The sequence below is a fragment of the Salvelinus fontinalis genome, chromosome 13 (genome assembly GCF_029448725.1).
Source record: "Salvelinus fontinalis isolate EN_2023a chromosome 13, ASM2944872v1, whole genome shotgun sequence".
Classification (NCBI taxonomy): domain Eukaryota; kingdom Metazoa; phylum Chordata; class Actinopteri; order Salmoniformes; family Salmonidae; genus Salvelinus; species Salvelinus fontinalis.
In genome coordinates this window covers 3,165,733-3,191,518 of record NC_074677.1, presented here as the reverse complement: position 1 = coordinate 3,191,518, position 25,786 = coordinate 3,165,733, and the positions used below count along the sequence as shown (strand labels likewise).

Below are 25,786 nucleotides of genomic sequence, written 5' to 3'. Positions count from 1 at the left end.
AGCTAGTTATACCTACTTACTTACTTACTTGTGGAAGCTAATAGATTGCATTTTGTTATAAGATGAGACATAATAATTGTAATCAGAAGATACTAATAACATGTAAATATTATTATTAACAGAATAATAACTACAGATTAAATAATGGTGTAATTGAAAATTGTACAGCCAATGGTGTGTGTTCACATTGCCCTAAAAAGGGATTGGACAGAGGAATTCAAGCGAACGGCAGTAAATTCACAATAACTCGATGAAAAGGACCCACTGAAAACACCCCTAGACCACAATAAACCAAAATGCATCCATTCAAGTTCGTCAACGTTCATTCATATTCAAACCAAAATCCAGATTGGGTCTAGTCCAGTAACCGGTTATAGAATAATTATTCTTAACTCATACTGACAGGTATTTTGAGAAAGGACAGACAATTTACCTTCAATTTGTAGATTTCTTGCGACAGGGGTAACCCCCACCACCCACGAGAGAAACAGACAACTATCAAAGGGATTTAGAAAAAAGGTCCCTTACCTCTTAGTTTGGGCCAGAAGAAGTTGTCTGGTTCCCAGCGGGCAATATGGGTTCGGCTCCTGTTGCAGTGGTCAAGCAGGCTTCAACTTGTCTGTTAAGCTGAAACAATAAAAGTGCTCCTAGCTGTTAAAAGTTAACCATGTCACGAAATCCATGCAAAAACAAGTTCAGTATTCATCACTAAAGAAGATTGGTTCTTTTTTTTAAATCAAAAACGACATACCGGGTGTTTCCAGCAGACAGTGTTCAGCTGCACACAGGTATAAACTTTACGGCATAAGTCTCAAAGAAATCTAAGAAACTGGACATAATTGTGGCTGCGGCAGAAACGTTTTTGGGACTTAAGGCTTTTACATCTAAAGACCTGGTGCCGGAAGACCCACCCTCCCAGGTTTCCCTTGAGCCTTTGTTGGGGTCAGATCTTCTTTTTTTAAAATTTTTACTAAAGTTGTCTGATTTAGTTTATTTATTTTTTGGTCGTTTGGGAGTGGTTTTGGTATTTTATTCCATATTTAGGGATCCTGTTTCCGACCCGCACAGTAGGTGGCAGAATTAACATTAAATTGTGCGATCGCCAATGTACCATAGAAGAAGAAAAAGAAGAAGAGCCATTTTGCGACTTTTTTACGACAGTGGAGTCCTCAACGTTGCCAGCTCATTTACGGATGTATTTTTAGATTCTTCCTGCCAATGCCAGTACCATTGTAACATGCACGGAAGGACAGCCGTAAAGCGTTGTGATTAAGGAGGTCATTGGAAAGTGAGCAGCTTGCTAGCTACCTGGGCTGGTTCGGGGGACAGAAACACACTTTATTGCTACCATTGGTATCAGACATTCTGTTACCCGAGTAGCTCCAACTGAATCTAAAAGCTGTTTAGCGACTAAACTTCTAAAGGCGAAATGCTCCGTCTGGTCCTGCGGCTGAGGCCGTCTGCAGGGTTGCCTCAGTCCCGCTGTGCCCAACCTGGGCCTGCCTTGAGCGCTCGTCTCGTTCTGGGCCACTGTCATCTGAGGCGCTACCACGGCGCTGTCCGGTCCAGGGCTGTTTGCAGTGGAGGTCGTTTCAACACCGTGGTCTTCGCCTGCAGAGCCCTGCTACAACCTCCCCAGCCCATCATGGGAGCCCAGACACAACGCCTCTACAGCCTACCACCGCACCAGAAGGTATGATGACTTAGCTAGCTAACTTCTGTGCTTGTGTGGGCTCGAAGACGACCGTTTCAGACAGTATCGTTAGCTTTGCTAGCTAACTAGCTAATGGTCTTTAATTTTAGCCAACAACATATATCAGTGGAGTAGCAGTCATTGACAGTGACACGGGATAACCATCTTAATCAGTTAGCCACCCAGAGTCGTTAACTAACCAGCTAGCTAGCGGTGTCCCTGGTAGTAGCAGCGTTAACTAACCAGCTAGCTAGCGGTGTCCCTGGTAGTAGCGGGAACTTACCAGCTAGCTAGCGGTGTCCCTGGTAGTAGCGGGAACTTACCAGCTAGCTAGCGGTGTCCCTGGTAGTAGCGGGAACTTACCAGCTAGCTAGCGGTGTCCCTGGTAGTAGCGGGAACTTACCAGCTAGCTAGCGGTGTCCCTGGTAGTAGCGGGAACTTACCAGCTAGCTAGCGGTGTCCCTGGTAGTAGCAGCGGGAACTTACCAGCTAGTTGTGTCCTAGGTAATAGCGGCAGCTAACCAGTCCCTTGCGGGAGCTAACCAATTTACTAACTAGCGGTGCCCATGGTAGCAACAATAGTAGCCAGCAGATCCGACCTGCTTGCTTACAGCTGCACTACGGTCAGGCAGCATTCCTGTGTATATTAGGACATGGCGGACCCGGATCGAGATGTTGCCTGGAAAACTGCCTCAATCCACGGATGAGAAATGCGTTATATAATTTATTGTCCCATTATTCCAATTTATGCTGAGAAGGCTGAACAATTTACATTTTTCTCCTCATGTTAGGTGATCTGGACACCATATGTGAATTGATTGCCCCCCATCCATCTTCAGAGCTCTTGCTGCTAGGTGACCTAAACTGGGACATGCTTAACACCCGGGCCGTCCTACATTCTAAGCTAGATGCCCTCAATCTCACACAAATTATCAATGAACCCACCAGGTACAACCCCAAATCTGTAAACACGGGCACCCTCATAGATATCATCCTGACCAACCTGCCCTCCTCCTCTGCTGTCTTCAACCAGGATCTCAGCGACCACTGCCTCATTGCCTGCATCCGTAATGGGTCTGCTGTCAAACGACCACCCCTCATCACTGTCAAACACTCCCTAAAACACTTCAGCAAGCAGGCCTTTCTAATCGACCTTGCCCGGGTATCCTGGAAGGATATTGACCTCATTCCGTCAGTAGAGGATGCCTGGTTATTCTTTAAAAATGGTTTCCTCACCATCTTAAATAAGCATGCCCCATTCAAAAAATGTAGAACCAGGAACAGATATAGCCCTTGGTTCACTCCAGACTTGACTGCCCTTGACCAGCACAAAAACATCCTGTGGTGTACTGCATGAGCATCGAATAGCCCCCGCGATATGCAACTTTTCATGGAAGTTAGAAACCAATATACACAGGCAGTTAGGAAAGCAAAGGCTAACTTTTCAACAGAAATATGCATCCTGTAGCACAAACTCCAAAAAGTTCTGGGACACTAAAGTCCATGGAGAGTAAGAGCACCTCCTCCCAGCTGCCCACTGCACTGAGGCTAGGAAACACTGTCACCACCGATAAATCCACGATAATTGAGAATTTCAATAAGCATTTTTCTACGGCTGGCCATGGTTTCCACTTGGCTACCCCTACCCCGGTCAACAGCCCTGCACCCCCCACAGCAACGTGCCCAAGCCTCCCCTATTTCTCCTTCAACCCAAATCCAGATAGCTGATGTTCTGAAAGAGTTGCAAAATCTAGACCCCTACAAATCAGCCGGGGCTAGACAATCTGGACCCTCTCTTTCTAAAATGATCTGCCGCAATTGTTGCAACCCCTATTACCAGTCTGTTCAACTTCTCTTTCTTATCGTCTGAGATTCCCATAGATTGGAAAGCTGCCGCGGTCATCTCCCTCTTCGAAGGGGGAGACACTCTAGACCCAAACTGCTACAGACCTATATCTATCCCACCCTGTCTTTTATTAATATTTTTTACTAATATTAAATGTCAGGAATTGTGAAACTGAGTTTAAATGTATTTGGCTAAGGTGTATGCAAACTTCTGACTTCAACTGTATATATTTATATGTGTATAAATAAGTGATGCAGACAATTACATTGATAGAAGGTACAATCTATCTGCAGTATTAAAGCTGATCTACCCCTGAAATAAAATAATACTAATTAAATAACACATATGGAGGCATGTAGTAGCCACCCTTTGCCTTTGATAGCTTTGCACACATTGATCATATGTGTGTGTGTGTGTGTGTGTGGCAGGTGGAGCTTCCTGCTCTGTCCCCCACCATGCAGACCGGAACCATCGCTCGCTGGGAGAAAAAGGAGGGAGACAAGATCAACGAGGGAGACCTGATAGCAGAGGTGACTAGTTATTACACACAGAGAGAGACCTGATCAGTTCAGATACTAACCCTGACCTGATTACTGAGGTGACTAGTTATTACACACAGAGAGAGAGACCTGATCAGTTCAGATACTAACCCTGACCTGATTACTGAGGTGACTAGTTATTACACACAGAGAGAGAGACCTGATCAGTTCAGATACTAACCCTGACCTGATTACTGAGGTGACTAGTTATTACACACAGAGAGAGAGACCTGATCAGTTCAGATACTAACCCTGACCTGATTACTGAGGTGACTAGTTATTACACACAGAGAGAGAGACCTGATCAGTTCAGATACTAACCCTGACCTGATTACTGAGGTGACCAGTTATTACACACAGAGAGAGAGACCTGATCAGTTCAGATACTAACCCTGACCTGATTACTGAGGTGACTAGTTATTACACACAGAGAGAGAGACCTGATCAGTTCAGATACTAACCCTGACCTGATTACTGAGGTGACTAGTTATTACACACAGAGAGAGAGACCTGATCAGTTCAGATACTAACCCTGACCTGATTACTGAGGTGACTAGTTATTACACACAGAGAGAGAGACCTGATCAGTTCAGATACTAACCCTGACCTGATTACTGAGGTGACTAGTTATTACACACAGAGAGAGACCTGATCAGTTCAGATACTAACCCTGACCTGATTACTGAGGTGACTAGTTATTACACACAGAGAGAGAGACCTGATCAGTTCAGATACTAACCCTGACCTGATTACTGAGGTGACTAGTTATTACACACAGAGAGAGAGACCTGATCAGTTCAGATACTAACCCTGACCTGATTACTGAGGTGACTAGTTATTACACACAGAGAGAGAGACCTGATCAGTTCAGATACTAACCCTGACCTGATTACTGAGGTGACTAGTTATTACACACAGAGAGAGAGACCTGATCAGTTCAGATACTAACCCTGACCTGATTACTGAGGTAACTAGTTATTACACACAGAGAGAGAGACCTGATCAGTTCAGATACTAACCCTGACCTGATTACTGAGGTGACTAGTTATTACACACAGAGAGAGACCTGATCAGTTCAGATACTAACCCTGACCTGATTACTGAGGTGACTAGTTATTACACACAGAGAGAGAGACCTGATCAGTTCAGATACTAACCCTGACCTGATTACTGAGGTGACTAGTTATTACACACAGAGAGAGAGACCTGATCAGTTCAGATACTAACCCTGACCTGATTACTGAGGTGACTAGTTATTACACACAGAGAGAGAGACCTGATCAGTTCAGATACTAACCCTGACCTGATTACTGAGGTGACTAGTTATTACACACAGAGAGAGAGACCTGATCAGTTCAGATACTAACCCTGACCTGATTACTGAGGTGACTAGTTATTACACACAGAGAGAGAGACCTGATCAGTTCAGATACTAACCCTGACCTGATTACTGAGGTGACTAGTTATTACACACAGAGAGAGAGACCTGATCAGTTCAGATACTAACCCTGACCTGATTACTGAGGTGACTAGTTATTACACACAGAGAGAGAGACCTGATCAGTTCAGATACTAACCCTGACCTGATTACTGAGGTAACTAGTTATTACACACAGAGAGAGAGACCTGATCAGTTCAGATACTAACCCTGACCTGATTACTGAGGTGACTAGTTATTACACACAGAGAGAGAGACCTGATCAGTTCAGATACTAACCCTGACCTGATTACTGAGGTGACTAGTTATTACACAGACACACAGAGAGAGACCTGATCAGTTCAGATACTAACCCTGACCTGATTACTGAGGTGACTAGTTATTACACACAGAGAGAGAGACCTGATCAGTTCAGATACTAACCCTGACCTGATTACTGAGGTGACTAGTTATTACACACAGAGAGAGACCTGATCAGTTCAGATACTAACCCTGACCTGATTACTGAGGTGACTAGTTATTACACACAGAGAGAGAGACCTGATCAGTTCAGATACTAACCCTGACCTGATTACTGAGGTGACTAGTTATTACACACAGAGAGAGAGACCTGATCAGTTCAGATACTAACCCTGACCTGATTACTGAGGTGACTAGTTATTACACACAGAGAGAGAGACCTGATCAGTTCAGATACTAACCCTGACCTGATTACTGAGGTGACTAGTTATTACACACAGAGAGAGAGACCTGATCAGTTCAGATACTAACCCTGACCTGATTACTGAGGTGACTAGTTATTACACACAGAGAGAGAGACCTGATCAGTTCAGATACTAACCCTGACCTGATTACTGAGGTGACTAGTTATTACACAGAGAGAGAGAGACCTGATCAGTTCAGATACTAACCCTGACCTGATTACTGAGGTGACTAGTTATTACACACAGAGAGAGAGACCTGATCAGTTCAGATACTAACCCTGACCTGATTACTGAGGTAACTAGTTATTACACACAGAGAGAGAGACCTGATCAGTTCAGATACTAACCCTGACCTGATTACTGAGGTGACTAGTTATTACACACAGAGAGAGAGACCTGATCAGTTCAGATACTAACCCTGACCTGATTACTGAGGTGACTAGTTATTACACACAGAGAGAGAGACCTGATCAGTTCAGATACTAACCCTGACCTGATTACTGAGGTGACTAGTTATTACACACACAGAGAGAGACCTGATCAGTTCAGATACTAACCCTGACCTGATTACTGAGGTGACTAGTTATTACACACAGAGAGAGAGACCTGATCAGTTCAGATACTAACCCTGACCTGATTACTGAGGTGACTAGTTATTACACACACAGAGAGAGACCTGATCAGTTCAGATACTAACCCTGACCTGATTACTGAGGTGACTAGTTATTACACACAGAGAGAGAGACCTGATCAGTTCAGATACTAACCCTGACCTGATTACTGAGGTAACTAGTTATTACACACAGAGAGAGAGACCTGATCAGTTCAGATACTAACCCTGACCTGATTACTGAGGTGACTAGTTATTACACACAGAGAGAGAGACCTGATCAGTTCAGATACTAACCCTGACCTGATTACTGAGGTGACTAGTTATTACACACAGAGAGAGAGACCTGATCAGTTCAGATACTAACCCTGACCTGATTACTGAGGTGACTAGTTATTACACACAGAGAGAGAGACCTGATCAGTTCAGATACTAACCCTGACCTGATTACTGAGGTGACTAGTTATTACACACAGAGAGAGAGACCTGATCAGTTCAGATACTAACCCTGACCTGATTACTGAGGTAACTAGTTATTACACACAGAGAGAGAGACCTGATCAGTTCAGATACTAACCCTGACCTGATTACTGAGGTGACTAGTTATTACACACAGAGAGAGAGACCTGATCAGTTCAGATACTAACCCTGACCTGATTACTGAGGTGACTAGTTATTACACAGAGAGAGAGAGACCTGATCAGTTCAGATACTAACCCTGACCTGATTACTGAGGTGACTAGTTATTACACACAGAGAGAGAGACCTGATCAGTTCAGATACTAACCCTGACCTGATTACTGAGGTAACTAGTTATTACACACAGAGAGACCTGATCAGTTCAGATACTAACCCTGACCTGATTACTGAGGTGACTAGTTATTACACACAGAGAGAGAGACCTGATCAGTTCAGATACTAACCCTGACCTGATTACTGAGGTGACTAGTTATTACACACAGAGAGAGAGACCTGATCAGTTCAGATACTAACCCTGACCTGATTACTGAGGTGACTAGTTATTACACACAGAGAGAGAGACCTGATCAGTTCAGATACTAACCCTGACCTGATTACTGAGGTGACTAGTTATTACACACAGAGAGAGAGACCTGATCAGTTCAGATACTAACCCTGACCTGATTACTGAGGTGACTAGTTATTACACACAGAGAGAGAGACCTGATCAGTTCAGATACTAACCCTGACCTGATTACTGAGGTGACTAGTTATTACACACAGAGAGAGAGACCTGATCAGTTCAGATACTAACCCTGACCTGATTACTGAGGTGACTAGTTATTACACACAGAGAGAGAGACCTGATCAGTTCAGATACTAACCCTGACCTGATTACTGAGGTGACTAGTTATTACACACAGAGAGAGAGACCTGATCAGTTCAGATACTAACCCTGACCTGATTACTGAGGTGACTAGTTATTACACACAGAGAGAGAGACCTGATCAGTTCAGATACTAACCCTGACCTGATTACTGAGGTGACTAGTTATTACACACAGAGAGAGAGACCTGATCAGTTCAGATACTAACCCTGACCTGATTACTGAGGTGACTAGTTATTACACACAGAGAGAGAGACCTGATCAGTTCAGATACTAACCCTGACCTGATTACTGAGGTGACTAGTTATTACACACAGAGAGAGAGACCTGATCAGTTCAGATACTAACCCTGACCTGATTACTGAGGTAACTAGTTATTACACACAGAGAGAGAGACCTGATCAGTTCAGATACTAACCCTGACCTGATTACTGAGGTGACTAGTTATTACACAGACCACAGAGAGAGACCTGATCAGTTCAGATACTAACCCTGACCTGATTACTGAGGTAACTAGTTATTACACACAGAGAGAGAGACCTGATCAGTTCAGATACTAACCCTGACCTGATTACTGAGGTGACTAGTTATTACACACAGAGAGAGAGACCTGATCAGTTCAGATACTAACCCTGACCTGATTACTGAGGTGACTAGTTATTACACACAGAGAGAGAGACCTGATCAGTTCAGATACTAACCCTGACCTGATTACTGAGGTGACTAGTTATTACACACAGAGAGAGAGACCTGATCAGTTCAGATACTAACCCTGACCTGATTACTGAGGTGACTAGTTATTACACACAGAGAGAGAGACCTGATCAGTTCAGATACTAACCCTGACCTGATTACTGAGGTGACTAGTTATTACACACAGAGAGAGAGACCTGATCAGTTCAGATACTAACCCTGACCTGATTACTGAGGTGACTAGTTATTACACACAGAGAGAGAGACCTGATCAGTTCAGATACTAACCCTGACCTGATTACTGAGGTGACTAGTTATTACACACAGAGAGAGAGACCTGATCAGTTCAGATACTAACCCTGACCTGATTACTGAGGTGACTAGTTATTACACACAGAGAGAGAGACCTGATCAGTTCAGATACTAACCCTGACCTGATTACTGAGGTGACTAGTTATTACACACAGAGAGAGAGACCTGATCAGTTCAGATACTAACCCTGACCTGATTACTGAGGTGACTAGTTATTACACACAGAGAGAGAGACCTGATCAGTTCAGATACTAACCCTGACCTGATTACTGAGGTGACTAGTTATTACACAGACACACAGAGAGAGACCTGATCAGTTCAGATACTAACCCTGACCTGATTACTGAGGTGACTAGTTATTACACACAGAGAGAGAGACCTGATCAGTTCAGATACTAACCCTGACCTGATTACTGAGGTGACTAGTTATTACACACAGAGAGAGAGACCTGATCAGTTCAGATACTAACCCTGACCTGATTACTGAGGTGACTAGTTATTACACACAGAGAGAGAGACCTGATCAGTTCAGATACTAACCCTGACCTGATTACTGAGGTGACTAGTTATTACACACAGAGAGAGAGACCTGATCAGTTCAGATACTAACCCTGACCTGATTACTGAGGTGACTAGTTATTACACACAGAGAGAGAGACCTGATCAGTTCAGATACTAACCCTGACCTGATTACTGAGGTGACTAGTTATTACACACAGAGAGAGAGACCTGATCAGTTCAGATACTAACCCTGACCTGATTACTGAGGTGACTAGTTATTACACACAGAGAGAGAGACCTGATCAGTTCAGATACTAACCCTGACCTGATTACTGAGGTGACTAGTTATTACACACAGAGAGAGAGACCTGATCAGTTCAGATACTAACCCTGACCAGATTACTGAGGTGACTAGTTATTACACAGACACACAGAGAGAGACCTGATCAGTTCAGATACTAACCCTGACCTGATTACTGAGGTGACTAGTTATTACACACAGAGAGAGAGACCTGATCAGTTCAGATACTAACCCTGACCTGATTACTGAGGTGACTAGTTATTACACACAGAGAGAGAGACCTGATCAGTTCAGATACTAACCCTGACCTGATTACTGAGGTGACTAGTTATTACACACAGAGAGAGAGACCTGATCAGTTCAGATACTAACCCTGACCTGATTACTGAGGTGACTAGTTATTACACACAGAGAGAGAGACCTGATCAGTTCAGATACTAACCCTGACCTGATTACTGAGGTGACTAGTTATTACACACAGAGAGAGAGACCTGATCAGTTCAGATACTAACCCTGACCTGATTACTGAGGTGACTAGTTATTACACACAGAGAGAGAGACCTGATCAGTTCAGATACTAACCCTGACCTGATTACTGAGGTGACTAGTTATTACACAGACACACAGAGAGAGACCTGATCAGTTCAGATACTAACCCTGACCTGATTACTGAGGTGACTAGTTATTACACACAGAGAGAGAGACCTGATCAGTTCAGATACTAACCCTGACCTGATTACTGAGGTGACTAGTTATTACACACACAGAGAGAGAGACCTGATCAGTTCAGATACTAACCCTGACCTGATTACTGAGGTGACTAGTTATTACACAGACACACAGAGAGAGACCTGATCAGTTCAGATACTAACCCTGACCTGATTACTGAGGTGACTAGTTATTACACACAGAGAGAGAGACCTGATCAGTTCAGATACTAACCCTGACCTGATTACTGAGGTGACTAGTTATTACACACAGAGAGAGAGACCTGATCAGTTCAGATACTAACCCTGACCTGATTACTGAGGTGACTAGTTATTACACACAGAGAGAGAGAGACCTGATCAGTTCAGATACTAACCCTGACCTGATTACTGAGGTAACTAGTTATTACACACAGAGAGAGAGACCTGATCAGTTCAGATACTAACCCTGACCTGATTACTGAGGTGACTAGTTATTACACACAGAGAGAGAGACCTGATCAGTTCAGATACTAACCCTGACCTGATTACTGAGGTGACTAGTTATTACACACAGAGAGAGAGACCTGATCAGTTCAGATACTAACCCTGACCTGATTACTGAGGTGACTAGTTATTACACACAGAGAGAGAGACCTGATCAGTTCAGATACTAACCCTGACCTGATTACTGAGGTGACTAGTTATTACACACAGAGAGAGAGACCTGATCAGTTCAGATACTAACCCTGACCTGATTACTGAGGTGACTAGTTATTACACAGACACACAGAGAGAGACCTGATCAGTTCAGATACTAACCCTGACCTGATTACTGAGGTGACTAGTTATTACACAGACACACAGAGAGAGACCTGATCAGTTCAGATACTAACCCTGACCTGATTACTGAGGTGACTAGTTATTACACACAGAGAGAGAGACCTGATCAGTTCAGATACTAACCCTGACCTGATTACTGAGGTGACTAGTTATTACACACAGAGAGAGAGACCTGATCAGTTCAGATACTAACCCTGACCTGATTACTGAGGTGACTAGTTATTACACACAGAGAGAGAGACCTGATCAGTTCAGATACTAACCCTGACCTGATTACTGAGGTGACTAGTTATTACACACAGAGAGAGAGACCTGATCAGTTCAGATACTAACCCTGACCTGATTACTGAGGTGACTAGTTATTACACACAGAGAGAGAGACCTGATCAGTTCAGATACTAACCCTGACCTGATTACTGAGGTGACTAGTTATTACACACAGAGAGAGAGACCTGATCAGTTCAGATACTAACCCTGACCTGATTACTGAGGTGACTAGTTATTACACACAGAGAGAGAGACCTGATCAGTTCAGATACTAACCCTGACCTGATTACTGAGGTGACTAGTTATTACACAGACACACAGAGAGAGACCTGATCAGTTCAGATACTAACCCTGACCTGATTACTGAGGTGACTAGTTATTACACACAGAGAGAGAGACCTGATCAGTTCAGATACTAACCCTGACCTGATTACTGAGGTAACTAGTTATTACACACAGAGAGAGAGACCTGATCAGTTCAGATACTAACCCTGACCTGATTACTGAGGTGACTAGTTATTACACAGACACACAGAGAGAGACCTGATCAGTTCAGATACTAACCCTGACCTGATTACTGAGGTGACTAGTTATTACACACAGAGAGAGAGACCTGATCAGTTCAGATACTAACCCTGACCTGATTACTGAGGTGACTAGTTATTACACACAGAGAGAGAGACCTGATCAGTTCAGATACTAACCCTGACCTGATTACTGAGGTGACTAGTTATTACACACAGAGAGAGAGACCTGATCAGTTCAGATACTAACCCTGACCTGATTACTGAGGTAACTAGTTATTACACACAGAGAGAGAGACCTGATCAGTTCAGATACTAACCCTGACCTGATTACTGAGGTGACTAGTTATTACACACAGAGAGAGACCTGATCAGTTCAGATACTAACCCTGACCTGATTACTGAGGTGACTAGTTATTACACACAGAGAGAGAGACCTGATCAGTTCAGATACTAACCCTGACCTGATTACTGAGGTGACTAGTTATTACACACAGAGAGAGAGACCTGATCAGTTCAGATACTAACCCTGACCTGATTACTGAGGTGACTAGTTATTACACACAGAGAGAGAGACCTGATCAGTTCAGATACTAACCCTGACCTGATTACTGAGGTGACTAGTTATTACACACAGAGAGAGAGACCTGATCAGTTCAGATACTAACCCTGACCTGATTACTGAGGTGACTAGTTATTACACACAGAGAGAGAGACCTGATCAGTTCAGATACTAACCCTGACCTGATTACTGAGGTGACTAGTTATTACACACAGAGAGAGAGACCTGATCAGTTCAGATACTAACCCTGACCTGATTACTGAGGTGACTAGTTATTACACACAGAGAGAGAGACCTGATCAGTTCAGATACTAACCCTGACCTGATTACTGAGGTGACTAGTTATTACACACAGAGAGAGAGACCTGATCAGTTCAGATACTAACCCTGACCTGATTACTGAGGTAACTAGTTATTACACACAGAGAGAGAGACCTGATCAGTTCAGATACTAACCCTGACCTGATTACTGAGGTGACTAGTTATTACACAGAGAGAGAGAGACCTGATCAGTTCAGATACTAACCCTGACCTGATTACTGAGGTAACTAGTTATTACACACAGAGAGAGAGACCTGATCAGTTCAGATACTAACCCTGACCTGATTACTGAGGTGACTAGTTATTACACAGAGAGAGAGAGACCTGATCAGTTCAGATACTAACCCTGACCTGATTACTGAGGTGACTAGTTATTACACACAGAGAGAGAGACCTGATCAGTTCAGATACTAACCCTGACCTGATTACTGAGGTGACTAGTTATTACACACAGAGAGAGACCTGATCAGTTCAGATACTAACCCTGACCTGATTACTGAGGTGACTAGTTATTACACACAGAGAGAGAGACCTGATCAGTTCAGATACTAACCCTGACCTGATTACTGAGGTGACTAGTTATTACACACAGAGAGAGAGACCTGATCAGTTCAGATACTAACCCTGACCTGATTACAGAGGTGACTAGTTATTACACACAGAGAGAGAGACCTGATCAGTTCAGATACTAACCCTGACCTGATTACTGAGGTGACTAGTTATTACACACAGAGAGAGAGACCTGATCAGTTCAGATACTAACCCTGACCTGATTACTGAGGTGACTAGTTATTACACACAGAGAGAGAGACCTGATCAGTTCAGATACTAACCCTGACCTGATTACTGAGGTGACTAGTTATTACACACAGAGAGAGAGACCTGATCAGTTCAGATACTAACCCTGACCTGATTACTGAGGTGACTAGTTATTACACACAGAGAGAGAGACCTGATCAGTTCAGATACTAACCCTGACCTGATTACTGAGGTGACTAGTTATTACACACAGAGAGAGAGACCTGATCAGTTCAGATACTAACCCTGACCTGATTACTGAGGTGACTAGTTATTACACACAGAGAGAGAGACCTGATCAGTTCAGATACTAACCCTGACCTGATTACTGAGGTGACTAGTTATTACACACAGAGAGAGAGACCTGATCAGTTCAGATACTAACCCTGACCTGATTACTGAGGTGACTAGTTATTACACAGACACACAGAGAGAGACCTGATCAGTTCAGATACTAACCCTGACCTGATTACTGAGGTGACTAGTTATTACACACAGAGAGAGAGACCTGATCAGTTCAGATACTAACCCTGACCTGATTACTGAGGTAACTAGTTATTACACACAGAGAGAGAGACCTGATCAGTTCAGATACTAACCCTGACCTGATTACTGAGGTGACTAGTTATTACACAGACACACAGAGAGAGACCTGATCAGTTCAGATACTAACCCTGACCTGATTACTGAGGTGACTAGTTATTACACAGACACACAGAGAGAGACCTGATCAGTTCAGATACTAACCCTGACCTGATTACTGAGGTGACTAGTTATTACACACAGAGAGAGAGACCTGATCAGTTCAGATACTAACCCTGACCTGATTACTGAGGTGACTAGTTATTACACACAGAGAGAGAGACCTGATCAGTTCAGATACTAACCCTGACCTGATTACTGAGGTGACTAGTTATTACACACAGAGAGAGAGACCTGATCAGTTCAGATACTAACCCTGACCTGATTACTGAGGTGACTAGTTATTACACACAGAGAGAGAGACCTGATCAGTTCAGATACTAACCCTGACCTGATTACTGAGGTGACTAGTTATTACACACACAGAGAGAGACCTGATCAGTTCAGATACTAACCCTGACCTGATTACTGAGGTGAGAACCAGCGATGTAGTGGCAACAAAATTAGTGGATAAACGCTGATTGCCGGTCCGGCGATTAAAGTTACTCTCACTATACTTTCAATTAATTTTCCCGCTAAAATAAAGGTGTTTAAACACTTCTAACTACCTAACCCTTCCATTTCCTGTTTAGATACTAAGGCTGCTTTATCATAGTTGATTGAATCAGAAGAAAATTCCTTATTCACTTGGTGACCTGGAAGTCAGGTATTGCGGGAGTGCCCTTGGCTGTCAGGTATTGCGGGAGTGCCCTTGGCTGTCAGGTATTGCGGGAGTGCCCTTGGCTGTCAGGTATTGCGGGAGTCCCCTGGCTGTCAGGTATTGCGGGAGTGCCCTTGGCTGTCAGGTATTGCGGGAGTGCCCTTGGCTGTCAGGTATTGCGGGAGTGCCCTTGGCTGTCAGGTATTGCGGGAGTGCCCTTGGCTGTCAGGTATTGCGGGAGTGCCCTTGGCTGTCAGGTATTGCGGGAGTGCCCTTGGCTGTCAGGTATTGCGGGAGTGCCCTTGGCTGTCAGGTATTGCGGGAGTGCCCTTGGCTGTCAGGTATTGCGGGAGTGCCCTTGGCTGTCAGGTATTGCGGGAGTGCCCTTGGCTGTCAGGTATTGCGGGAGTGCCCTTGGCTGTCAGGTATTGCGGGAGTGCCCTTGGCTGTCAGGTATTGCGGGAGTGCCCTTGGCTGTCAGGTATTGCGGGAGTGCCCTTGGCTGTCAGGTATTGCGGGAGTGCCCTTGGCTGTCAGGTATTGCGGGAGTGCCCTTGGCTGTCAGGTATTGCGGGAGTGCCCTTGGCTGTCAGGTATTGCGGGAGTGCCCTTGGCTGTCAGGTATTGCGGGAGTGCCCTTGGCTGTCAGGTATTGCGGGAGTGCCCTTGGCTGTCAGGTATTGCGGGAGTGCCCTTGGCTGTCAGGTATTGCGGGAGTGCCCTTGGCTGTCAGGTATTGCGGGAGTGCCCTTGGCTGTCAGGTATTGCGGGAGTGCCCTTGGCTGTCAGGTATTGCGGGAGTGCCCTTGGCTGTCAGGTATTGCGGGAGTGCCCTTGGCTGTCAGGTATTGCGGGAGTGCCCTTGGCTGTCAGGTATTGCGGGAGTGCCCTTGGCTGTCAGGTATTGCGGGAGTGCCCTTGGCTGTCAGGTATTGCGGGAGTGCCCTTGGCTGTCAGGTATTGCGGGAGTGCCCTTGGCTGTCAGGTATTGCGGGAGTGCCCTTGGCTGTCAGGTATTGCGGGAGTGCCCTTGGCTGTCAGGTATTGCGGGAGTGCCCTTGGCTGTCAGGTATTGCGGGAGTGCCCTTGGCTGTCAGGTATTGCGGGAGTGCCCTTGGCTGTCAGGTATTGCGGGAGTGCCCTTGGCTGTCAGGTATTGCGGGAGTGCCCTTGGCTGTCAGGTATTGCGGGAGTGCCCTTGGCTGTCAGGTATTGCGGGAGTGCCCTTGGCTGTCAGGTATTGCGGGAGTGCCCTTGGCTGTCAGGTATTGCGGGAGTGCCCTTGGCTGTCAGGTATTGCGGGAGTGCCCTTGGCTGTCAGGTATTGCGGGAGTGCCCTTGGCTGTCAGGTATTGCGGGAGTGCCCTTGGCTGTCAGGTATTGCGGGAGTGCCCTTGGCTGTCAGGTATTGCGGGAGTGCCCTTGGCTGTCAGGTATTGCGGGAGTGCCCTTGGCTGTCAGGTATTGCGGGAGTGCCCTTGGCTGTCAGGTATTGCGGGAGTGCCCTTGGCTGTCAGGTATTGCGGGAGTGCCCTTGGCTGTCAGGTATTGCGGGAGTGCCCTTGGCTGTCAGGTATTGCGGGAGTGCCCTTGGCTGTCAGGTATTGCGGGAGTGCCCTTGGCTGTCAGGTATTGCGGGAGTGCCCTTGGCTGTCAGGTATTGCGGGAGTGCCCTTGGCTGTCAGGTATTGCGGGAGTGCCCTTGGCTGTCAGGTATTGCGGGAGTGCCCTTGGCTGTCAGGTATTGCGGGAGTGCCCTTGGCTGTCAGGTATTGCGGGAGTGCCCTTGGCTGTCAGGTATTGCGGGAGTGCCCTTGGCTGTCAGGTATTGCGGGAGTGCCCTTGGCTGTCAGGTATTGCGGGAGTGCCCTTGGCTGTCAGGTATTGCGGGAGTGCCCTTGGCTGTCAGGTATTGCGGGAGTGCCCTTGGCTGTCAGGTATTGCGGGAGTGCCCTTGGCTGTCAGGTATTGCGGGAGTGCCCTTGGCTGTCAGGTATTGCGGGAGTGCCCTTGGCTGTCAGGTATTGCGGGAGTGCCCTTGGCTGTCAGGTATTGCGGGAGTGCCCTTGGCTGTCAGGTATTGCGGGAGTGCCCTTGGCTGTCAGGTATTGCGGGAGTGCCCTTGGCTGTCAGGTATTGCGGGAGTGCCCTTGGCTGTCAGGTATTGCGGGAGTGCCCTTGGCTGTCAGGTATTGCGGGAGTGCCCTTGGCTGTCAGGTATTGCGGGAGTGCCCTTGGCTGTCAGGTATTGCGGGAGTGCCCTTGGCTGTCAGGTATTGCGGGAGTGCCCTTGGCTGTCAGGTATTGCGGGAGTGCCCTTGGCTGTCAGGTATTGCGGGAGTGCCCTTGGCTGTCAGGTATTGCGGGAGTGCCCTTGGCTGTCAGGTATTGCGGGAGTGCCCTTGGCCGTCAGGTATTGCGGGAGTGCCCTTGGCCGTCAGGTATTGCGGGAGTGCCCTTGGCCGTCAGGTATTGCGGGAGTGCCCTTGGCCGTCAGGTATTGCGGGAGTGCCCTTGGCCGTCAGGTATTGCGGGAGTGCCCTTGGCCGTCAGGTATTGCGGGAGTGCCCTTGGCCGTCAGGTATTGCGGGAGTGCCCTTAGCCGTCAGGTATTGCGGGAGTGCCCTTAGCCGTCAGGTATTGCGGGAGTGCCCTTAGCCGTCAGGTATTGCGGGAGTGCCCTTAGCCGTCAGGTATTGCGGGAGTGCCCTTAGCCGTCAGGTATTGCGGGAGTGCCCTTAGCCGTCAGGTATTGCGGGAGTGCCCTTAGCCGTCAGGTATTGCGGGAGTGCCCTTAGCCGTCAGGTATTGCGGGAGTGCCCTTAGCTGGTTGGTGGACTGTTTCCTGGCTAACTGTGTTTGTGTTAGGTGGAGACTGACAAGGCCACGGTGGGGTTTGAGCTGTTGGAGGAGTGTTACCACAGACCTGGCTTACTGTGTTTGTGTTAGGTGGAGACGGACAAGGCCACGGTGGGGTTTGAGCTGTTGGAGGAGTGTTACCACAGACCTGGCTAACTGTGTGTGTGTTAGGTGGAGACGGACAAGGCCACGGTGGGGTTTGAGCTGTTGGAGGACTGTTACCACAGACCTGGCTAACTGTGTGTGTGTTAGGTGGAGACGGACAAGGCCAAGGTGGGGTTTGAGCTGTTGGAGGACTGTTACCACAGACCTGGCTAACTGTGTGTGTGTTAGGTGGAGACGGACAAGGCCACGGTGGGGTTTGAGCTGTTGGAGGACTGTTACCACAGACCTGGCTAACTGTGTGTGTGTTAGGTGGAGACGGACAAGGCCAAGGTGGGGTTTGAGCTGTTGGAGGACTGTTACCACAGACCTGGCTAACTGTGTGTGTGTTAGGTGGAGACGGACAAGGCCACGGTGGGGTTTGAGCTGTTGGAGGACTGTTACCTGGCCAAGATCCTGATACCTGAAGGAACGAGAGACGTCACCGTGGGAGCAGTCATCTGCATCACCGTTGACAGGTCTGTGTTTGATTTGTACTTTCAACGCTTTTTCTCCCCAATTTTGTGATATCGAATTGGTAGTTAGTCTTGTCCCATCGCTGCAACTCCCGTACGGACTCGGGAGAGGCGTCCTCCAAAACACTACCCTGCCAAGCCGCACAGCTTCTTATCGCGCTGCTCGCTTAACCCGTTAACCCGGAAGCTAGCCGCACCAATCTGTCGTAGGAAACACCGTCCAGCTGGCGATCGAAGTCAGCTTGCCCAGCATCCCGCGATGGGACAAGGAAATCCCGGCCGGCTAAACCCCCCGCCCCCCAACCGGACGACGCTGGGCCAATTGTGCGTCGCTTCATGAGTCTCCCGGTCACTGCCGGCTGTGACACAGCCTGGGATCGATCCCGGGTCTGTAGTGACTCCTGAAGCACTGCGATGCGGTGACTTAGACCGCTGCTGCAGAGGGAGGCCCTCTGTTTGTGTCTTCTAACCCGTGTCTTCTAACCCGTGTCTTCTAACCCGTGTCTTCTAACCCGTGTCTTCTAACCCGTGTCTTCTAACCCGTGTCTTCTAACCCGTGTCTTCTAACCCGTGTCTACTAACCCGTGTCTTCTAACCCGTGTCTTCTAACCCGTGTCTTCTAACCCGTGTCTTCTAACCCGTGTCTTCTAACCCGTGTCTTCTAACCCGTGTCTTCTAGCCCGTGTCTTCTAGCCCGTGTCTTCTAGCCCGTGTCTTCTAGCCCGTGTCTTCTAGCCCGTGTCTTCTAGCCCGTGTCTTCTAGCCCGTGTCTTCTAGCCCGTGTCTTCTAACCCGTGTCTTCTAGCCCGTGTCTTCTAGCCCGTGTCTTCTAGCCCGTGTCTTCTAGCCCGTGTCTTCTAGCCCGTGTCTTCTAGCCCGTGTCTTCTAGCCCGTGTCTTCTAGCCCGTGTCTTCTAACCCGTGTCTTCTAGCCCGTGTCTTCTAACCCGTGGCTTCTAGCCCGTGTCTTCTAACCCGTGTCTTCTAACCTGTGCGTGTGTCTTCAGTGCTGATCTGATCCCGGCCTTTAAGGACCTGACGTTGGAGAAGCTTGCTGCTAGCTCCGCCTCTTCTGCAGCAGCCCCTCCCCCTGCAGCAGCCCCGCACCCTGCTCCCGCCCCCGGAAGCTCCCTACCCACCCACATGAAGGTAGGACACACCCACCATACGATGACCATGTCTGTGTGTCTGCCAGCCCTCTCTCCTACGATGACCATGTCTGTGTGTCTGTGTGTGTCTGCCAGCCCTCTCTCCTACGATGACCATGTCTGTGTGTCTGTGTGTGTCTGCCAGCCCTCTCTCCTACGATGACCATGTCTGTGTGTCTGTGTGTGTCTGCCAGCCCTCTCTCCTACGATGACCATGTCTGTGTGTCTGTGTGTGTCTGCCAGCCCTCTCTCCTACGATGACCATGTCTGTGTGTCTGTGTGTGTCTGCCGGCCCTCTCTCCTACGATGACTATGTCTGTGTTAGGTGTGTCTGCCAGCCCTCTCTCCTACGATGACTATGTCTGTGTTAGGTGTGTCTACCGGCCCTCTCTCCTACGATGACCATGGGGACAGTGCAGCGCTGGGAGAAGAAGGTTGGAGAGAAACTCAGTGAAGGAGATCTACTGGCAGAGATAGAGACCGACAAGGCTACCATCGGTCAGTACACACCACCCACGGGGTATAGACACCACCCACGGGGTATAGACACCACCCACGGGGTATAGACGCCACCCACGGGGTATAGACGCCACCCACGGGGTATAGACACCACCCACGGGGTATAGACGCCACCCACGGGGTATAGACGCCACCCACGGGGTATAGACGCCACCCACGGGGTATAGACGCCACCCACGGGGTATAGACGCCACCCACGGGGTATAGACGCCACCCACGGGGTATAGACGCCACCCACGGGGTATAGACGCCACCCACGGGGTATAGACGCCACCCACGGGGTATAGACGCCACCCACGGGGTATAGACGCCACCCACGGGGTATAGACGCCACCCACGGGGTATAGACGCCACCCACGGGGTATAGACGCCACCCACGGGGTATAGACGCCACCCACGGGGTATAGACGCCACCCACGGGGTATAGACGCCACCCACGGGGTATAGACGCCACCCACGGGGTATAGACGCCACCCACGGGGTATAGACGCCACCCACGGGGTATAGACGCCACCCACGGGGCATAGACGCCACCCACGGGGTATAGACGCCACCCACGGGGCATAGACGCCACCCACGGGGCATAGACGCCACCCACGGGGCATAGACGCCACCCACGGGGCATAGACGCCACCCACGGGGCATAGACGCCACCCACGGGGCATAGACGCCACCCACGGGGCATACACGCCACCCACGGGGTATACACGCCACCCACGGGGTATACACACGGGGTATAGACGCCACCCACGGGGTATAGACGCCACCCACGGGGTATACACGCCACCCACGGGGCATACACGCCACCCACGGGCTATACACGCCACCCACGGGCTATACACGCCACCCGCGGGGTATACACGCCACCCGCGGGCTATACACGCCACCCGCGGGCTATACACGCCACCCGCGGGCTATACACGCCACCCGCGGGCTATACACGCCACCCGCGGGGTTTACACGCCACCCGCGGGGTTTACACGCCACCCGCGGGGTATACACGCCACCCACGGGGTATACACGCCACCCACGGGGTATACACGCCACCCACGGGGTATACACGCCACCCACGGGGTATAGACGCCACCCACGGGGTATAGACGCCACCCACAGATGCCGTGTTTCTGCACGAGTTTAGCTAGCCCACGTTGCCATGACATCGCCTACAAGCTCGATCAGGGATTTCTATTGGAGAAGCAGTTTGTGTCCTATCTTCATACTGTCTGTGCTAATATTAATTCCTGCAGATGTTAGCATCGCACGGTAAAATGATATGCCAAATGTACATTTCGACTGGCTAACCTGAGTGGAGATGTTCTTTATTTCAGTATCTTGAGAGAACTATTGTGCAGTTAGGGACCGTCTGTAAAGGTGCTATCTTTATCAGCATCATAAAAGCTGATAGTATTTCAACAACAAAATATGCATCCAAGCCAAACTGAAATAGGAAGTAGTTTTCTCATTTTCTCAGCTTTTCATTTCTGGAATCCAGTCAAACTGATGTCATTTGGAAATTTTACATGGAAAATCTTCTCTTTTTTAATTTTTTACTCTCCGGTCCCTAAACAGAGATGCAGAGATGAGAGAACTTTACCGATGTCAACTAGACTGAAGCATTCATCGATAGCCTAGCCTACCAAAACGTTGGACATTATGAGCAGAAACATAGGGCTTATCTAGATTAGACGTAAAATATATCCTGCACCCCCCCCCCCGTCAAAAAATCTCTCCGTCATCCCTGACTGTACAGGGCATCTATATTAGCGGGTCAGGGTCGGCTGGGGGCCTCAGATTGTCACTGTCACAGAGTTGTCGATGGGTTATTAGCTATTGCGGGCAGGTGTGGATAATAAACAAAATGGCTGACCCACGCAGCACTACCACACTGTACATATTGATGTTAGTTGTGTGTGTGCAGGGTTTGAGGTGCAGGAGGAGGGTTACCTGGCGAAGATCATGGTGTCTGAGGGAACGCGTGACGTTCCACTGGGCGCTCCTCTCTGCATCATCGTGGAGAAAGAGAGTGACATCGCTGCCTTCAGTGACTACATAGAGACAGCGGACGTCTCCACCCCACTCCCCGCCCCGGTAACACACAACTTTCAGATGGCTTGTACTATAACTTGTTAACTAGCATTGTTAGAGATCTTGTACTATAACTTGTTAACTAGCATTGTTAGAGATCTTGTATTATAACTTGTTAACTAGCATTGTTAGAGATCTTGTATTATAACTTGTTAACTAGCGTTGTTAGAGATCTTGTATTATAACTTACTTGTTAACTAGCGTTGTTAGAGATCTTGTATTATAACTTGTTAACTAGCGTTGTTAGAGATCTTGTATTATAACTTGTTAACTAGCGTTGTTAGAGATCTTGTATTATAACTTGTTAACTAGCATTGTTAGAGATCTTGTATTATAACTTGTTAACTAGCATTGTTAGAGATCTTGTATTATAACTTGTTAACTAGCGTTGTTCGAGATCTTGTATTATAACTTGTTAACTAGCGTTGTTCGAGATCTTGTATTATAACTTGTTAACTAGCGTTGTTAGAGATCTTGTATTATAACTTGTTAACTAGCATTGTTCGAGATCTTGTATTATAACTTGTTAACTAGCGTTGTTAGAGATCTTGTATTATAACTTGTTAACTAGCGTTGTTAGAGATCTTGTATTATAACTTGTTAACTAGCGTTGTTAGAGATCTTGTACTATAACTTGCTAACTAGACGTTTTCTAGATGGTTATCTGACAGACCTGTCAGTCAACTCATAGATACAACAACATTGTGTGTTAGGTTGCAGCGCCCCTCCCTAGCCCAGCCCCCGTTGCCCCAGCAACCCCCAGGAAAGGGCGTGTTTTCGTCAGCCCGCTCGCCAAGACGCTCGCTGCTGAGAAGGGCATTGACCTGGCCCAGGTCAGCGGTGAGTTTACACACACACACACACACACACACAGACACACACACACACACACAGACGCACACGCACACAGACACAGACACACACAGACACACACAGACACACACAGACACACACAGACACACACAGACACACACAGACACACACAGACACACACAGACACACACAGACACACACAGACACACACAGACACACACAGACACACACAGACACACACAGACACACACACACACACACACACACACACACACACCTTCTCTCTGATGCTTGTGTGTGTGTGTTTCAGGCTCTGGTCCTGATGGTCGTGTCACCAGGAAAGACATTGAGACCTTCGCCCCCCCCAAGGCTGCTCCTGCTGTAAGTCACCGCTCACTTTACTGTGTTTCTCCTCGATGGGTTTTAATGCTTAGAATGGATTATGATTATTATTATTAATGCTTATGATTGATTATTACCAATGCTTAGCTTAGTATTGAATCAAATTAAATTATTATTTTTATTTCACCTTTATTTAACCAGGTAGGGCCAGTTGAGAACAAGTTCTCATTTGCAACTGCGACCTGGCCAAGATAAAGCATAGCAGTGTGAACAGACAACAACACAGAGTTACACATGGAGTAAACAATAAACAAGTCAATAACACAATAAACAAGTCAATAACATGGTAGAGAAAGAAAAAAAAGAGAATCTATATACATTGTGTGCAAAAGGCATGAGGAGGTAGGCAATAAATAGGCCATAGGAGCGAATAATTACTATTTAGCAGATTAACACTGGAGTGATAAATCCTCCCGGGTGGCGCAGTGGTGTAGGGCACTGCACCGCATTGCTAACTGCGCCACCAGAGTCTCTGGGTTCGCGCCCAGGCTCTGTCGCAGCCGGCCGCAACCGGGAGGTCATTATAGAGATACTGGTGTGGGGGGTATTGTGATGTCATTATAGAGATACTGGTGTGGGGGGTATTGTGATGTCATTATAGAGATACTGGTGTGGGGGGTATTGTGATGTCATTATAGAGATACTGGTGTGGGGGGTATTGTGATGTCATTATAGAGATACCATGCTTAGCTTAGTAGTGGGTTATTGCCCATGCTTAGCTTAGTAGCGGGTTATTGCCCATGCTTAGCTTAGTAGTGGGTTATTGCCCATGCTTAGCTTAGTAGTGTGTTATTGCCCATGCTTAGCTTAGTAGTGGGTTATTGCCCATGCTTAGCTTAGTAGCGGGTTATTGCTCATGCTTAGCTTAGTAGCGGGTTATTGCCAATGCTTAGCTTAGTAGCGGGTTATTGCCCATGCTTAGCTTAGTAGCGGGTTATTGCCCATGCTTAGCTTAGTAGCGGGTTATTGCCCATGCTTAGCTTAGTAGCGGGTTATTGCCCATGCTTAGCTTAGTAGCGGGTTATTGCCCATGCTTAGCTTAGTAGCGGGTTATTGCCCATGCTTAGCTTAGTAGCGGGTTATTGCCCATGCTTAGCTTAGTAGCGGGTTATTGCCCATGCTTAGCTTAGTAGCGGGTTATTGCCCATGCTTAGCTTAGTAGCGGGTTATTGCCAATGCTTAGCTTAGTAGCGGGTTATTGCCCATGCTTAGCTTAGTAGCGGGTTATTGCCCATGCTTAGCTTAGTAGCGGGTTATTGCCCATGCTTAGCTTAGTAGCGGGTTATTGCCCATGCTTAGCTTAGTAGCGGGTTATTGCCCATGCTTAGCTTAGTAGCGGGTTATTGCCCGTGCTTAGCTTAGTAGCGGGTTATTGCCCGTGCTTAGCTTAGTAGCGGGTTATTGCCCGTGCTTAGCTTAGTAGCGGGTTATTGCCCGTGCTTAGCTTAGTAGCGGGTTATTGCCCGTGCTTAGCTTAGTAGCGGGTTATTGCCCGTGCTTAGCTTAGTAGCGGGTTATTGCCCGTGCTTAGCTTAGTAGCGGGTTATTGCCCGTGCTTAGCTTAGTAGCGGGTTATTGCCCGTGCTTAGCTTAGTAGCGGGTTATTGCCCGTGCTTAGCTTAGTAGCGGGTTATTGCCCGTGCTTAGCTTAGTAGCGGGTTATTGCCCGTGCTTAGCTTAGTAGCGGGTTATTGCCCGTGCTTAGCTTAGTAGCGGGTTATTGCCCGTGCTTAGCTTAGTAGCGGGTTATTGCCCGTGCTTAGCTTAGTAGCGGGTTATTGCCCGTGCTTAGCTTAGTAGCGGGTTATTGCCCGTGCTTAGCTTAGTAGCGGGTTATTGCCCGTGCTTAGCTTAGTAGCGGGTTATTGCCCGTGCTTAGCTTAGTAGCGGGTTATTGCCCGTGCTTAGCTTAGTAGCGGGTTATTGCCCGTGCTTAGCTTAGTAGCGGGTTATTGCCCGTGCTTAGCTTAGTAGCGGGTTATTGCCCGTGCTTAGCTTAGTAGCGGGTTATTGCCCGTG

At 47.6% G+C, this 25,786-nt stretch overlaps 1 protein-coding gene across 1 annotated transcript in view; it reads left to right on the top strand.

Annotated features, from left to right (window-relative positions):
* Positions 1 to 1,203: 1,203 nt before the first annotated feature.
* dlat (dihydrolipoamide S-acetyltransferase (E2 component of pyruvate dehydrogenase complex)) overlaps positions 1,204 to 25,786 on the top strand; it is a 46,732-nt gene continuing 22,149 nt past the window's right edge. Inside the window, exons 1-8 of the mRNA XM_055941408.1 lie at positions 1,204 to 1,693; positions 3,968 to 4,069; positions 18,680 to 18,804; positions 19,808 to 19,949; positions 20,320 to 20,446; positions 22,386 to 22,555; positions 23,266 to 23,392; positions 23,676 to 23,746. Of these exons, the coding sequence (XP_055797383.1) occupies positions 1,430 to 1,693; positions 3,968 to 4,069; positions 18,680 to 18,804; positions 19,808 to 19,949; positions 20,320 to 20,446; positions 22,386 to 22,555; positions 23,266 to 23,392; positions 23,676 to 23,746 (1,128 nt within the window). The 5' untranslated portion in view covers positions 1,204 to 1,429. The remainder of the gene's footprint in view (positions 1,694 to 3,967; positions 4,070 to 18,679; positions 18,805 to 19,807; positions 19,950 to 20,319; positions 20,447 to 22,385; positions 22,556 to 23,265; positions 23,393 to 23,675; positions 23,747 to 25,786) is intronic.